This window comes from Musa acuminata, chromosome BXJ3-8 (assembly GCF_036884655.1).
Source record: "Musa acuminata AAA Group cultivar baxijiao chromosome BXJ3-8, Cavendish_Baxijiao_AAA, whole genome shotgun sequence".
NCBI lineage: Eukaryota > Viridiplantae > Streptophyta > Magnoliopsida > Zingiberales > Musaceae > Musa > Musa acuminata.
The window spans coordinates 26,432,782-26,447,713 of record NC_088356.1 but is presented as its reverse complement, the minus strand read 5'-3'; the positions used below and the strand labels follow the sequence as shown (position 1 = coordinate 26,447,713).

The 14,932-nt window shown below is 34.9% G+C and overlaps 1 protein-coding gene across 1 annotated transcript; it reads left to right on the top strand.

Moving 5' to 3' along the window:
* The first annotated feature begins 7,441 nt into the window (after nucleotides 1-7,441).
* On the top strand, nucleotides 7,442-13,480 carry LOC103973461 (squamosa promoter-binding-like protein 16). Its single transcript, XM_009388035.3, has 3 exons — nucleotides 7,442-8,095; nucleotides 11,962-12,092; nucleotides 12,646-13,480. Exons 1-3 carry the CDS (start codon nucleotides 7,677-7,679, stop codon nucleotides 13,299-13,301), a joined length of 1,206 nt encoding a protein of 401 aa, XP_009386310.1. The 5' UTR covers nucleotides 7,442-7,676; the 3' UTR covers nucleotides 13,302-13,480.
* Nucleotides 13,481-14,932: the final 1,452 nt, after the last annotated feature.

Sequence of the window (14,932 nt, the reverse complement as noted above, 5' to 3'; positions counted from 1 at the left end):
AGGTCAAGATTGACCGAACCACTCTAAATCTCGGTTTGCATTTACTTTGAGCATATTATCTTTACTACAAACCACCTCTGAAGCTTACTGCTTTTTGCGCATATACGATCGGGTTTCAAGCCTTTCACTTTCTGAATCAGCGTTTAGACGTAAATCTATTTTTTCGTACGATCATCATATTTCAGATTGCGTTTACGTTTTGAGCTCTACCATAACTGCAAACTGCCTTTATACTCTTGCTTAAACTGTATCTTGCCTAATCAAGTGATTTACGAATCAGCATTTAGACGTAAATCAGTTTCTTCGTACGAACATCGTATTTCAGTTTGCGCCTATATTCTGGTTTTCATCATAGCTGCAAACCGCCTTCATAGATTGACTTTAACATCATCTTTCTTAGAATCAGCTTTCACACAGAAATCATTTTTATCGTTCGAACGTAGTTTCGTTTTAATCGCAGAAAGTTTTCCGCTACACTAATTCACCCCCCACCCTCTTAGTGCTCTTGATCCTAACAGATATGTGTTGAATCTCGAATTTTGATGATGAAATCAATTGGTAAATTGTTTGATCCAATCTATATGTTGAGAAAAGTGTGTATGATTAACTATGATAGCGATCAAGGCATAAAGCAAACGAAATACCGGTGTCATGATCGAGAATTCGTTGGGAGTTGGAGAGTTCGTCAGGAGTCCGAAGGTTCGTCAGAAGTGCCGCCGGAATTGGCTGAGATGTCAAGGAGCTTGCCAAAGAAGCTTGTCGGAACTAGTCAAGAATATCATTATAAAGTCCAGGAGCTTACCAAGAGTCCATTAGAAGATTGTCGAGAGATCGTTGGAAGTTCGTCGGAAGATCGTACGAAGCTCCTAGAAGAAACCTAGACTTACCAGACTTGTTTTGTTTATTATATGCCTTAAAAATCGAAGTTAGCACATAATTAGGGTTAGGATTGGGAGGTAATCCCACTAACTCAATTAAGGGCTAATTGGGCCCAAAACAAGGCTAAGTTGGGTCGGATAAAAGGCCCACTCAGCCACTTGGAGTCTTGCCAAGCGGTGGCACCGCTTAAAGCTTAGCCTCCTAGGAGGTATGGGTTATGGTACCATCCCGATTAGGTAGTAGTACCATCAACAGTTAATGTTGCCAAGCGGTGGTACTGCCTTGTCAGGCAGTGGTACCACTAGAGCCCTATCTCCGAGGCTCTGTCAAGCGATAGTACAGCTAGACTGGGTGATGGTACTGCCTAATGTTAGAGTGTCACGTGGTAGTATTGCCCAATAATGACGGTAGTACTGCTAGTACCCTGAAAATCGAGGATGTGATACTTTTTGGCTCCAATTCTGAATCCAATTGAGGGCTATAAATCCTCCTTACTTCTTAGTTGGTAAACACAGAGAAGTGATAAGAACTGAACTGAAACTATAGTGAAATAGCTTGCAAAAGTTGAGAGTTCACCTCCATCGTTTCTAAGTGTGCAAGTTTGTAAAAGGAGAGTGAGCCACTTGTGAAAGTTCTATAAATGGGTGATTGATCTTTGCCCTTCAAGAAATATCAATAGTGGAAACCGATGACCTCATTGGAGGAGGTGTTGACAGTGGATGTAGATCGGACGACTGAACTACTATAAAATTGGCATATTCTCTTCTTGGTGTGTACTTTACTTTTGCTGCATTCTACTTTACTTCATTGCAAACTGTCCAATCCCTTCCTCTCTACTCACTTACAAACTTATTCGAGTCAAACATCTTTTCAAAATGATTTCATCGAACTAAGAGTTTTATCGCATGAAGTTTTTTGAAGTTGTTTAAATTTATCATTTTTATCTGCTGCACTAATTCACGCCCCCCCCCCTAATGTCATTCTTGATCCTAACAATTGGTATCAGTGTGAGGTCACTCTCATTTTGGTTTGAAACCCAAGAGAGATAGCGTTTGTTGGCAACCAAGAGGGTCACTCAATCACACGTCCACCCATGTTCAATGGGATGGATTACACCTATTGGAAAACTAGAATGAGGATTTTTCTAATTTTTATGGATTTTGAGTTATGAAACATTATGGAAAATAGCTTTCAAAAGTCTTCTCTTCTGATGAACAATTAGAATGAGTTGGAGAAGAAGACTTTCTCTTTAAATTCTAAGGCTATGAATACCTTGTTTTGCACTTTAGATAAAAATGAGTTCAATCGGGTGTCTATTTTTGAAATGGCTTTCAATATTTGGCACACACATTCGAAATCACTCATGAAGGCACTAGTAGAGTAAAGGAGCCTAAAATAAATCTTTTAGTCTATTTTTATGAATTATTTTGGATGAAACCAAGTGAGACCATTGGAGACATGTACACTCGGTTTACGGATGTCGCCAATGGTCCAAAAGCGCTTAGTAAAAATTTTTCTTACTTTGAACTCGTTAATAAAATATTGAGATTCCTTCCAAAGAGTTGAGACCCTAAAGTAACGGCCACTCAAGAGGCCAAGGATTTGAATAATTTCTCTATCGAAGAACTTATCAGGTCGTTAATGACCTATGAGAGACTTGCAATGCTCATAAAGAGCTTAAGAACAATCTTCCAAAGAACAAGAAGGATATGGTACGAAGAACTCATAAAAACCACTTGAAAGGAAGTTCAAATGATGAGGACTATGATGATGACTTGGCACTCTTGATAAGAAGTTTAGAAAATTCATAAAAAGAAATAAATCTAAAAATGACACTAAAAATAAAATTGAACCTAAGAAAGAACAAGTTATATGCTACGATTGTAAGAAGCCAGGATATTTAAAAAGCGAATGTCCCCAAGTGAAGAAGAAACTACCAAAGAAGAAGAAGGCGCTCAAAGCAACGTAGGATGATTCGAGCAATTTCGAAGACAAAGAACAAAGCAACAAGAAAATCGCCAACTATGTACTAATGGCTATCAAAGATGAGATAAGTGGTTCATTAGATGCAAATCTTTCAATGAGTTTTTAAGTGCTTTTCATTATTTGTTCGATGAATGTAATAATGAGCAAAAAATATAATTCTTTGAAAAAGGAGTATGCTTTTTAAATAATGAATTTTAAAAACATAAGTATGATAATCCTTCATTGCCTCCGTACACTAAGAGTGAACACTTAGAGGCACTTGAGAAGGATAACTTATTACTCCAAGAAACTCTAGAAAAGTTTAAGATTGGTAGCAAGTCCTTGAACATGATTTATGCCAATAAGGGTCACGTTCATAGAAGAGGCAGAATCAGATTTGTGAGTAGCTCTCACCAAAATCTAACCACCTTTATTAAATGCCCTACCTTGCATGTATCACCCTACACCAAATGCAACTTTTGTTGCAAACTCAGACATGTTGCTTATAAATGTTCATTTAAGAGATATAGTCCACGCAAATTGATTTGGGTTCCTAAAGGAACCATAAAGAACTCTATGCAAAATGATAAATTGAGTAGATCGATTTTTTAGGCATCAAGGTCAAATGAATACCTACAAATCACCCTTTTTTATAGAAATATTTACCATTACAAGCTAAGAGCAAGAGATGGTACTTTGATAGTGGATGCTCAAGGCACATGACTAGAGATCCATCTAAATTCTCTAAGTTCACTAGCCTAGCCGAAGGGCATGTCACCTTCGGAGACAACAACAAGGATAAAATCATTGACAAAGGAATCATAGGTAACAAATCTAACTTTTTGATTGAAGATGTATTATTGGTTGATGGCTTAAAGTATATTTTTTTGAGTATTAGTCAATTGTGTGATAAAGGATACATCATTAGATTTTAATCTAATGCGTGCATTATTGAAAAATCATATAAACACACATCTATGATTGCCCTAAAACAAAATAATGTATACACTATTGACATTGATAATCTTTATAATGAAATATGTTTTTCGGTTTTGAATGACGATGCTTGGCTTTGGCATAGGAGATTAGGTCATGCTACCATGAAACTATTCTCTCAAATCTCATCTAAAGAACTTGTAAGAGGTATTCCTAACATTAAGTTTGTTAAAGATAATATATGTGATGCATGTCAACTAGGAAAACAAATAAAATATAGTTTCAAATCAAAGAATCAAATAAGCACCTCTAGACTATTGTAATTGATCCAAATGGATTTTTTTGGACCAATTGATACAACAAACCTAGGAGGTAGCAAATACGCATTTGTAATTATAGACGATTATAGTATGTACACTTGGACATACTTCATACATACAAAAGTGATTGCTTTAAGTATTTTTCTATGTTTTATAAACTTATTCAAAATGAAAAAAGGCTTTATGATTTAATCAATTCGGAGTGATCACGGTGGTGAATTTTAAAATCATGATTTCTAAAACTTTTATGAATCTAATGGATAAAACCATAATTTCTCTTCCTAGAAATCCTTAACAAAATGTAGTAGAAAGAAAAAATAGGAGTTTACAAGAAATGGTAAGAACCATGTTGAACAAACATAGTCTACCCAAATATTTTTGGGTCGAAGTCGTTAATACGACATAATATGTCATGAAAAGGATTCTAGTAAGACCATTACTTTCCAAAACTCCTTATAAATTATTGAATAACAAAAAAACCTAATGTTTCTTATTTTAAAGTTTTCGGTTGTAAATATTTTATCTTGAATGAAAAAGATACTTTAGGAAAGTTTGATACAAAATCTAATAAAGGTATTTTTCTTGGTTGTTCTTCAATTTCTAAAGTCTTTTATGTCTTTAATAAAAGAAACTTGATTATATAATAGTCTATTCATATTGTCCTTAATGAAGTTTTTGAATTTAAGAAAAACGATTTTGATGATGATCTTAATTTTGATACTTTGAATTTGAATAAAACCTCTTCTCCAATTAGGAACTTGGATACATGTTCTTCTGAAACATCCTTGCCTAAGGAATGGAAGTTTGTAGATACTCATCCTAAGGAGCTAATCATAAGTGACACATCGAAGGCTGTTCAAACTCGTTCTTCTTTTAAAAATTTTTATGTCAATGCCACTTTTCTTTCTCAAATTGAACCAAAATGTATTGACGAAGCCTTGAAAGATAATTCATGGGGTATTGCAATGCAAGAAGAGGTGAACCAATTTGAGAGAAATAAGGTATAGAAAATTATTCTGAGACCTAATGACAATTTAGTTATTGGTACTAAATGGGTATTTATATGTCTTTGATATGCTTTGAAATATTTCATATATTATGAATATACTTCTTATACCAATGATATGCTCCAATTAGCCTTTACTCCCTTGTTATGAATAAAACATGCTTCGAACAAAATGACATTGTAATTCTACATTCGACGAGTGGCTATCTTTGAACTCTTGTATCTCTGCCTTGTATTTTGAAACCTTATTTGTTTGAAACTGTACTTTTTGTCATGGATATATTAGTCGCTTGCTGAGCTTTATATGCTCACTCCATTGCTATTTAATTTTTTTTTTAGGATAGCTTGTTGCTCGCTAAAATGTTTAAATTTGGCTAAGGCAGTAGAAGGCTAGAAGATTTTTGAGACAAATCTTTCGTAGTTGAAAGGTGGTTGATCTATAAGTATATTTTATATGTAATAAAATATTAACGACAAATCTGGATTGATCTATCTTGTAAATATTTGAAAAGTACTTCTCATATCGAAATTTTGGGAATGTTAAATTTAAATTATGTAATGATATAAACACGTGGTACATGTTGGTTTTGTGATTGCATCGATTCCCATACTTATGGATTTATGATATGGTTATGATTCAGTTGAGTTGGGATTTTATAAATTATTAAGTGATATGAAGCATGATTATAAATTACACAGGTTTTATGAATCGTAGATTATATAGATGAATTTTGACTTGAACGGTTTCTTAATGGCCTCAAACGTGTGTTTGGATCATGGATTGTTTGTTGAATTATAATATTATCAATTTTGAGTTAGGTTCACACCTCCTGAATGAGAATTAAATTCAGGGGGTGTGACAAATCCAACCCAAATTTAAACCTAATTTAGTCTAATTCAATCTTAACCTAACATAGGACTAATTTAGCTTAAATGGAGCTTAAAATTATTTTCAAATAAGGTTTCAAATCAGCAATCATTTCTTTCGATACTTTGTTAAAGCTTTCGATATGTTATCCTCTTCCAACATATTATTGGATCTTCCAACACTATATATATATAGATATGTACATGTACATATGTATATACATATGTATATATTTATATATATATGTATATATATATATATGTATATATGTATGTATATATATGTATATATATATATGTATATATATGTATATATATATATATATATGTATATATATATATATATACATATATATATATACATATATACATATATATACATATATATATATAAATAACCAATATATGCATATATATATATATGTATATATATATATATATATATATATATATACATGTATATATATATATATATGTAACCAATAATTGTTGACACAAGCCCCCCGATGCCTGTCTGCTGCTTTGTTGAAGCTGGTGTAGGTGCTTGATGAGGTGAACAGCGTTTGTGAGGATGCTTAGCCTACGCAACTTTTTTTTTTTTTTTTGTTTAGAGTAAACTTAGCCTACGCAATCGGTTGCCCTTTTCGCTGCACATAGATTGTCCTCTTTGGAATCAATGTCAGGAATTGAATGGTCGGAATGCTCCAAACCACATCCGTCCGTCTTCTTCTGCAGTAGTCTGTAAGTACTGACCAGCGTGCAGCTGTCTGCTCGCTTGTTGGTTCATGCTTTTGCTTTAGAGTCCACATAGCCGCCTCAGATTGCCCGACCTTCATCATCTCCTCCGTCCTCTGTTTATTCTGCTTTTACAAGGTGTTGTTTTCTGGTACTTGACTGCTTGCTTGGTTTGCGGCCTATCCCATAAGCTTCCTAATGCTTTGATTTCGGGATGCCGTCTATCTATTCCTGCATGCCATGTCTACCTTTTTATTCTTTTCATGTGCTTTAAGCTGTTTTAGAAGATACAGATTTCCTGAAGCGGATTGTTAGATCTTGTGTTGCCGTTGGTCTATCTGTTCTGGGATACTCTTGTGTACTTTCAATAATAATAATAATAATAATATTATTATTATTATTATTATTATCTTTATTTATTTTTTTACATATTTTATGTATTTATATGTTTTATTATTATTTTGAAAAAAATAATTATTTTTAATTATATTTTTTCACATAGCGTCTCAAATTTAATAAATTTTTAATGGTTATTTCAAGAAAAATTGCTCTGTGAAAATTTTAATGGACGCTACGCATCCCAAAGTTTGGATTTCTTTTTCAGGAATTCGCTGTGTTATTATTATTTATTATTATTATTATTATTATTATTATTATTATTATTATTATTTCTTCTATCTTTGTTGACCTTCTAGATGATTCTTCTGTCCGTGTTTGTATGTAGGTTCTCGTATGTCCTTCCCCCGATCGCCATCTCCTTCACCGGTTGCGTTTCCCTTGCTTGGGCAACTCCATGGTGGCATTCGTGGAAGGAAACGTTTATTATTGGCTGTGTTCTGTGATGGACCGGCGAGAAAAAGGGTCTGTGAAACGACAGCGACAGGGAAGGTACCAATACGAAAGATAACAAAAAGAAGAAAGAGAGGAGGGTATAGAGGTGAAATAGAGGCCTCGGACAGGTTGCTTTCATGGACTGGGATCTCAGGACGCCTCCATGGAACCTGGCAGAACTGGACCGTGATGCCGAGCTAAGCATCGGCTCGGTAGTGGTCGGTCCCAGCGGTGGCGGCCTCGGGTGCCGGTCGACTGGGGTGGATTTCTCAGTCGATCTGAAGCTTGGGGGACTGGGAGACTTTGGGTCATCACACAAGTGCACCGAACAACCCACTGTGGCAACGTCGACGGTGTCTCCCTCTGGTCCACCGAAGAGGCCGCGAGCCCCTGTGAATGGCTGCCGCAGCGTCTCGTGCTTGGTCGACGGCTGCACGGCTGATCTTAGTAACTGCAGGGAGTATCACCGGCGCCATAAGGTCTGCGAGGTGCACTCCAAGACCCCACTGGTGATGGTCCGCGGGCAAGAACAGCGCTTCTGCCAGCAGTGCAGTAGGTAATAGAACAGGAGCTCTCCCTTGTACATTTCAAGTTCTGTTTTGCTTCAATTTTGCCGCAATTCCTATTATGATTTCCAGGACTAACCATTTTGTTTTCTATCTGAGTTATCGAATTTTGTTTTGTTTCATTTGTGTTGCGACCCCTATTAAGATTTGCGGGGCTAACCATTTTGCTATTTGGTATATCTGAATGCTTGTTACTGAAGTAGTTTCTTGCTTTTGGATACTGCAATTGGTTGTCAATCCTTTACCTGAATGCACCTCTTTCTCAAGTTTCGTGTTGGCCATCCATTTCTTATGGTTTTGACCTTCTTCATTCTTATATGATGTGGTCATTTCTTCTTCTATAAATGATTTATAGTTTACTTGTATGCAAATGTTATGTATTTCCTGTTGATTAAGTAAAAGGTGCCACTGTCACTGCTGATCTTCTAGGACCCCCTACATAATTAGACTATTTAGGTATCATACTGTTTGCTCTACTAATGCGACATCTGGACTTCTTTTAACATTCTTCTTTATGGGGTTTTAAGGTTAACCCTTTTTTTGTGAAACACTAAGACACTGTAATATTTTTTCTTAGATGTATTATGTTAGTTGATTGTTGCATATTTCTTATACTCATTTGTGTGCTTGGTTTTCTTGTTTTCCTCAATAGTTTGGGCTTGTTATTGGTGCTTCATTATGATTATCCCTGAGTTTAGTCTTTTCATCGAGTTACAAGCTTTTTGTTGAGTTCATTATTGACTAATATTTGTTAGATTGTGCAATTACATATCTTAGTGCCTCTATGTTTTCTAACTAGTCTTGTAAAAAGTTTTGGTTAGTTGTCATATGTGATGATGAATCTGTCTTATTAGTAAAACTTCAAATTGTATTTTCTTTCCTCGCCAAACATGGAATTTCTTTGTGCTTTCAACAAGTCATTGCCTTTTGTCTGTCCTTCTTGTCCTTTGCTTTTTCATGTTGTTTGTTTACTCTCCTGAAAACTAAATTCTCACTTCATTGTAGACACAATATCTGCCATATCTTCTTTTTCTTCACCTTTTTGTCTTTAATCATTTTATCTGGATGCATTGGAGACTAAAGATGAGTTTAGAGCATCCAGGAATGTCTATTTTTCAACAATCCCCAATAAAATCTAATAGAATAAACTATCATGAAGGTTTCTTTTGTACTTAGAACATTAACTGTTTCTACCAAAATTATCAAAGTTTACCCACCCTATTAATCACCAACTAGATGCTACTATCAGATTTTGTTCAACTGTTGGTTTGAGGTAAAAGAATGCTTTTCTTTCAACTTATATTTTGGTTTCTTTTTTGTAGAAACATTTAATGTTCTGATTACTGAAGACACCTTCAACTATTGCTCGATGTTAAATGCCCTTGGTTCACTATATGTTTTAGATTTTGTTGGGGATTGTTGAAAAGTAGACGTTCCTAAATGCTCTAAATTTTGGTTGAATATATAGTTTATTGTATTTGATTATATACATTTTTAATTTAGGTGTTTTATTTTTCTAAATAAAGTGCATGGCACACTCTTAAATAACCTATATAAAACTTGTGTTTTGTTAGGAAAAGAATCATTGGGCTCTGATCATAGGTGGTGTTTGGTTTGTTATCAGAATATAATTAAAAGATACTGGAAGCATAGTTCCTATTGTCAATGTCCCTCACATATCTAGAATCAAAATTGAAATATGTACAGGAGCATGTTAAAGTAATGGTCCATACATACTAGTCTGACCAAGAGATGACAACAGACCATGTAACTCGGTATTGTTGAATATTCGACTAATATTTTTATTTTTATTATTTTACTCAATATATTGATTAGTACAAGTTAATTTACAATCCAATACCTTAGCGCCGTACAAGTTTGATAGTTGTTAAGAACGGGTATAGTACCAAATATTTAACATCCTTTGGAGGAGCTTTGAAACTTATATCTGCTTTATCAAATTATTTATTTGTTTATGTTGTTTGTTAATTTTAATTTCTAATATGTTAAAATTTGAGTTTATGTTTTATTTCATTTTCATCTTTTTTAATTGAATTACTAAATATAGATAAAGTATTGATAGATATTTATTATATTTACTACTAGCATGCTCTTTCCTTATGGAGGGCAATGTAGGATGGTTAGAATAATGTATATTGACATCCAATAGGGAGTGACCATTTAAGGAAAATAAGTGACCAGTTTTGGAAACTTTTGCTTCACATTCTATGCAAGTACTGAGATCTGATTTTATTAAACTGATCATAATGATATTCTGTTATATATATATATATATATATATATATATATGACAGAGGTACCCAATAACAAAGGCTTGTTTATAAGGATATAACAAGTAATATGCTTAAATAACTAATTTAGATTAATGTATAACAGGATATAAGGAAAGATATGTTTGAATCAGTGTCGTTTAGTATATAAATGAAGGTACTGTGCACCATTGAATTTTTTTTCAAGTTTTTGTAATTGAAATGAAAATTCCACTCTGTTATTTGGAGATTGAAATTTTCAACTCCCAAGTGAATGAAAGTGAAATCTAATTCTTCCCAACCAATCAGTAAGAATCAGAATTTCCCATTCCAATTCCAACTGTCATGATCAAATCCCTTGAACCTAATGTCATCTTGATATAATTTTTTATGGCTATTATGTGAGTTTAATCATGAGTGATTTGTGGAATTTGGCAATGAGTGATCACTAGAAGTATCCCCTTCTAGAGGATTATTACTTCTTCCTCCTCTTGTCTATAAAGTGTAGACTGTAGAACTTTTCCCCTCTGCTAGCCTTTTTGTCTCCTTTTAACTTGGATCCATCAAGTATGTGGATCCACAAAAGCTATGTCTATAAAATATTGATCATTTAATTCCACTAGATTCCCATGAGAGGAAAATAAATCACAGACCATGGCCACTCCTGCCTCAGCACATCGGCCAAGCTTAAGACTTATATGTTTCTTTTATGTGCAATTTTGTATGTCCCTCCACTCATAATTTCACATATGCCCTTGTTATGTTTCAATCAGGATACCATTACGAGTATCATAAGTAACATGGCAATGATATGAAAAATCAGGCATACATTTAAATGCTTGGAATCATAAGGGCAACATGAGGGCATGTCCGAAAGCATCCCTTCATTTTATTTTGATTGGAACATTTAAAAGACATGTATTTTTTTTCTTATGAAAATTAAAGTTGTATATAATATTTCCAGTAACTAATTCAATTCAAGAATTACAAAAACAAAAATAATTTAGAAAACTCCATAACCTTTTTAGTTAAGTTCTCCAATTCTTTAATCAAGCAGTTCATTACTAGTTGAAATCAATCCCCTCAATTAATATGTTGTGCTTACTCTTTTCGATGTGTACTAGAATCACTTGTGTTGCAGTTTTTTTCTTTTCTTTTTCTTGTTTTCCTCACAGTAAGACAGTTCTTACTTATCTGATTTCACTGGCATTAACATATAGATGAATTTTCCATCTTAAATGTCCATGAAACTTTGTTATACTTATCTAGATTGAATATGTATATTATCTCCAAACTGCTCTCTTCACTCTGTCGTTGGACAGATTTTCACTTTTTATCAGCATGACTTCCTTTCTTTATCATGGTGTGTAATGTGAATGGGTTTGTGTCTAACGAGGATGTCAATTGCACATTTTTTCATGTCTATTAATAAACCAATCCAGCATTACTTTTGGTCTTTACCAGTTTGGTTCTGTTGAAGTTTTTTAAATAAAATTCTCATTTTCTTGGTGCTTATTCCTTCACTGTTATCATATTCTGCTGCATCTTTCAAAAAATTTCAGTATTCTCCCCTCTTATCTCTACAGATTTCATTTGCTAGAGGAATTTGATGAGGCTAAACGAAGTTGTAGGAAACGTCTCGATGGGCATAATAGACGTCGAAGGAAACCCCAGCCAGATTCAGTAAATTCTGGGAGCTTGTTTCTAGATCACCAAGGTTTTACTCTTTGTCCAAAGCGAAGCACTTGGAAATTCTGTAACTAGCTTGCAACAAATTAAAATTTGGTACACATATTTTGGCCTTAGGCAACTTAGATAATGTGTTTCTTCCTACTAGTGTTAATACCACATCACATTTTTCTATTTAACTATTAACTACCTCCAATGCCATAATTAAACCATTCTCTTTCCTGAAGGTTTCAGTCACTTGATCTTGCCTCAAGTGGATTAGTTTTGTATTTTTAATGATATTTTGCTGAATAGAAGAGTTAAAATTAACAGTTAATTAATCCATGACATTGGAAAAGCAGACAAATGACTGACTCAGTGTGTCATTGGCTTGTTGCTGTTCATATTAAATTAAATATTCGGCATCATTTATCTCTGATTCAACAGTATGCCTGAAATTTTTCTAGAGACTTGCTAAGTCTTTCAGTTACCTTTCTAGACCTTTATTAAGTGAATATGTATATCCATTGTTTTGAAGATGTTGAATCTTCTCTAGATTTATTATGATCCAAATCAATTCTTTTTTTTTTTTACAATGACAGGGTTTTCTGCTGCTTATCCTCAAATATTTCCAGTTGCTGCACCGGAGTCTAACTGGGCTAGAATGGTCAAAACCGAGGACGGTACCCTATATGCTCCTTCACAATTCATCAACCACCACCAACATTTTCCAAACTCCTCTTACAGCATCAGCAAAGAAAGAAGGCAAATGCCTTTCTTTCAAGATAGCAAGACTGTGCTGGATATCAAATCGACACCACAAGTTTCTGTAGATCAGCTGAATCTTAGTACAAACACACCCTCTGGAAGCAGCGGATGCAACAGCAAGATGTTTAACGAAGGGCTAACCCGAGTCTTCAACTCCGATTGTGCTCTCTCTCTTCTGTCATCTCCAACTCAGACTTCAGATATAAACCTAAGCCATATGATGCCACTAGCTGATCGGATCCCTACGGGTCAGCCCATCGTTTCATGTTTGCAGTATGGCAGTCTCATGCAGTACTTTCGGTCGCAGGCGTCTGAAAACGTGACGCCAACCGGATTTTCCTGTGCTGGGATGGAGGGCCAGCATACAGGAACCGTTTTGGTTTCTGATCGTGCTAGTGATGCTGAGATTAATTGCCAGAATATATTTCATGTTTTAGGTGAAGGTTCTTCTGATGCAACGTGCCAGACTCTTCCCTTCTCGTGGCATTAGTTGCATCCTCCTGTCTTAGCGAGCTGCCTTTAGCTCAGTTCATTTATCCTTTTTAGTGCACAACTTTGATGTTCCGATGATTCAGAGTTCTCTCTTCTCTTTTCCTGTTTACTGAGATGACAGATGCGCTCGCTATCTTGTCTTAAACGCCAACAGCCTTCAGTGATCAGTTCATCGTCCGAGATCGTTGTTTCCTTGCATGCATGAGGATTATGACTGGGGGTATGTGTGAGATTGTGGGTGCTTCTGATATTATCACCTGATCCTTCTAATTTAGATTGTGTTGTTCATGGAAGGCAGAAATTTGCATGAAGAAAATGATAAAAGAGTAGAAGAAACCTGTTTCAAGGACTCGTACAGGAAGTCATTCCTTGTTATACTATCTATTTTATTCGCATGGTTTAATATGTGTTACCAACCTCCAAGGAGAAGTTTTTTGAAATATTCATTGTATTAGGATAATAAAATATTAAGCGATGGAAGTAATACTGATGTAAGACCAAAGTCCTTTAGAATATTTAATGAGCAGCAAATCTTATAATTGAAGAATTTTTCTTCCTACTTGAATTTTTTATCCTTAAATTATTTGATTATTCAACCAGCTTTCATCTAATCTAAGAAATTAAAAATTATTTGGTTTTTCCAACCCTAACAAGCGAGCGTGATGGATGGCTACCAAACTTAATTAATATGAATTCGGGAGAGGAACTTTGATTGGATCACACTTCCGTAGAGTGGTGAAGGATAGAAAAGAAGACCCCTACTGGCTAGAAGATGGAGCTCTGACCATGCAGACAACATTACAGCCACTGTTGAAAATTTTCTAGTTATGTATATATATATATATATACATAACTAGAAAAAGCACCCAAAATACAATAATTTTTCACGTGAAAAATATGAGGCATCTTAGATTGTTTGAAGGATTACTCCAGCTAGAGAGATATTGAGGAGCTAAGGCATCTTAAATTGCTTGAAAGATTACAGGAAAAGAAATGTTGAGGAGCTTCAAATATGAGACATAATTACTTGATGGATTGCGGCAAGAGAAATGTCGAGGAGCTTCAAATATGAGAGAGACACCATCTTAAATTGCTCCAAGGATAATACGTATGGATGGATAATGCAGATATCTCTATAAAAAAAATTGGTCAGAATCATCGTTGCCAGCGAAGAGCCAACATCCGCTTCAACGTGATGAAGTGTCCTTCTTGCCATCGAGCCAGCATCTCGATGTATCTACAACATCACTGTCATCTACAAACTGACATCCTCCTGCCATGGATGCATATCCGTTTAAATCAAAAAGCCTACACCACCGTCACCCGTATCACCCCCTACAGTAGTAGCCATTCGAGTTTGACTTGAATCAAAGCAGCCACAACCCGATTAAGTATATATCCTCGGACTCCAAATCTTTGGTATAACAAGTGATCACTAAGGCCACAACCGAGTGGGATTAATAATTCTACCATCAAAAGCAATTATTACCTTGCAAATCAACCATAAAGTGTTAAGTCAGAATGGGGTCTCCGAGCCATCATAGCATACATATATTTTTTTGGATCAAGTCATCATCCCCTTAAATCCATTCTCCGACATATACCCATTCACCCAAATGGCTAAAAGAA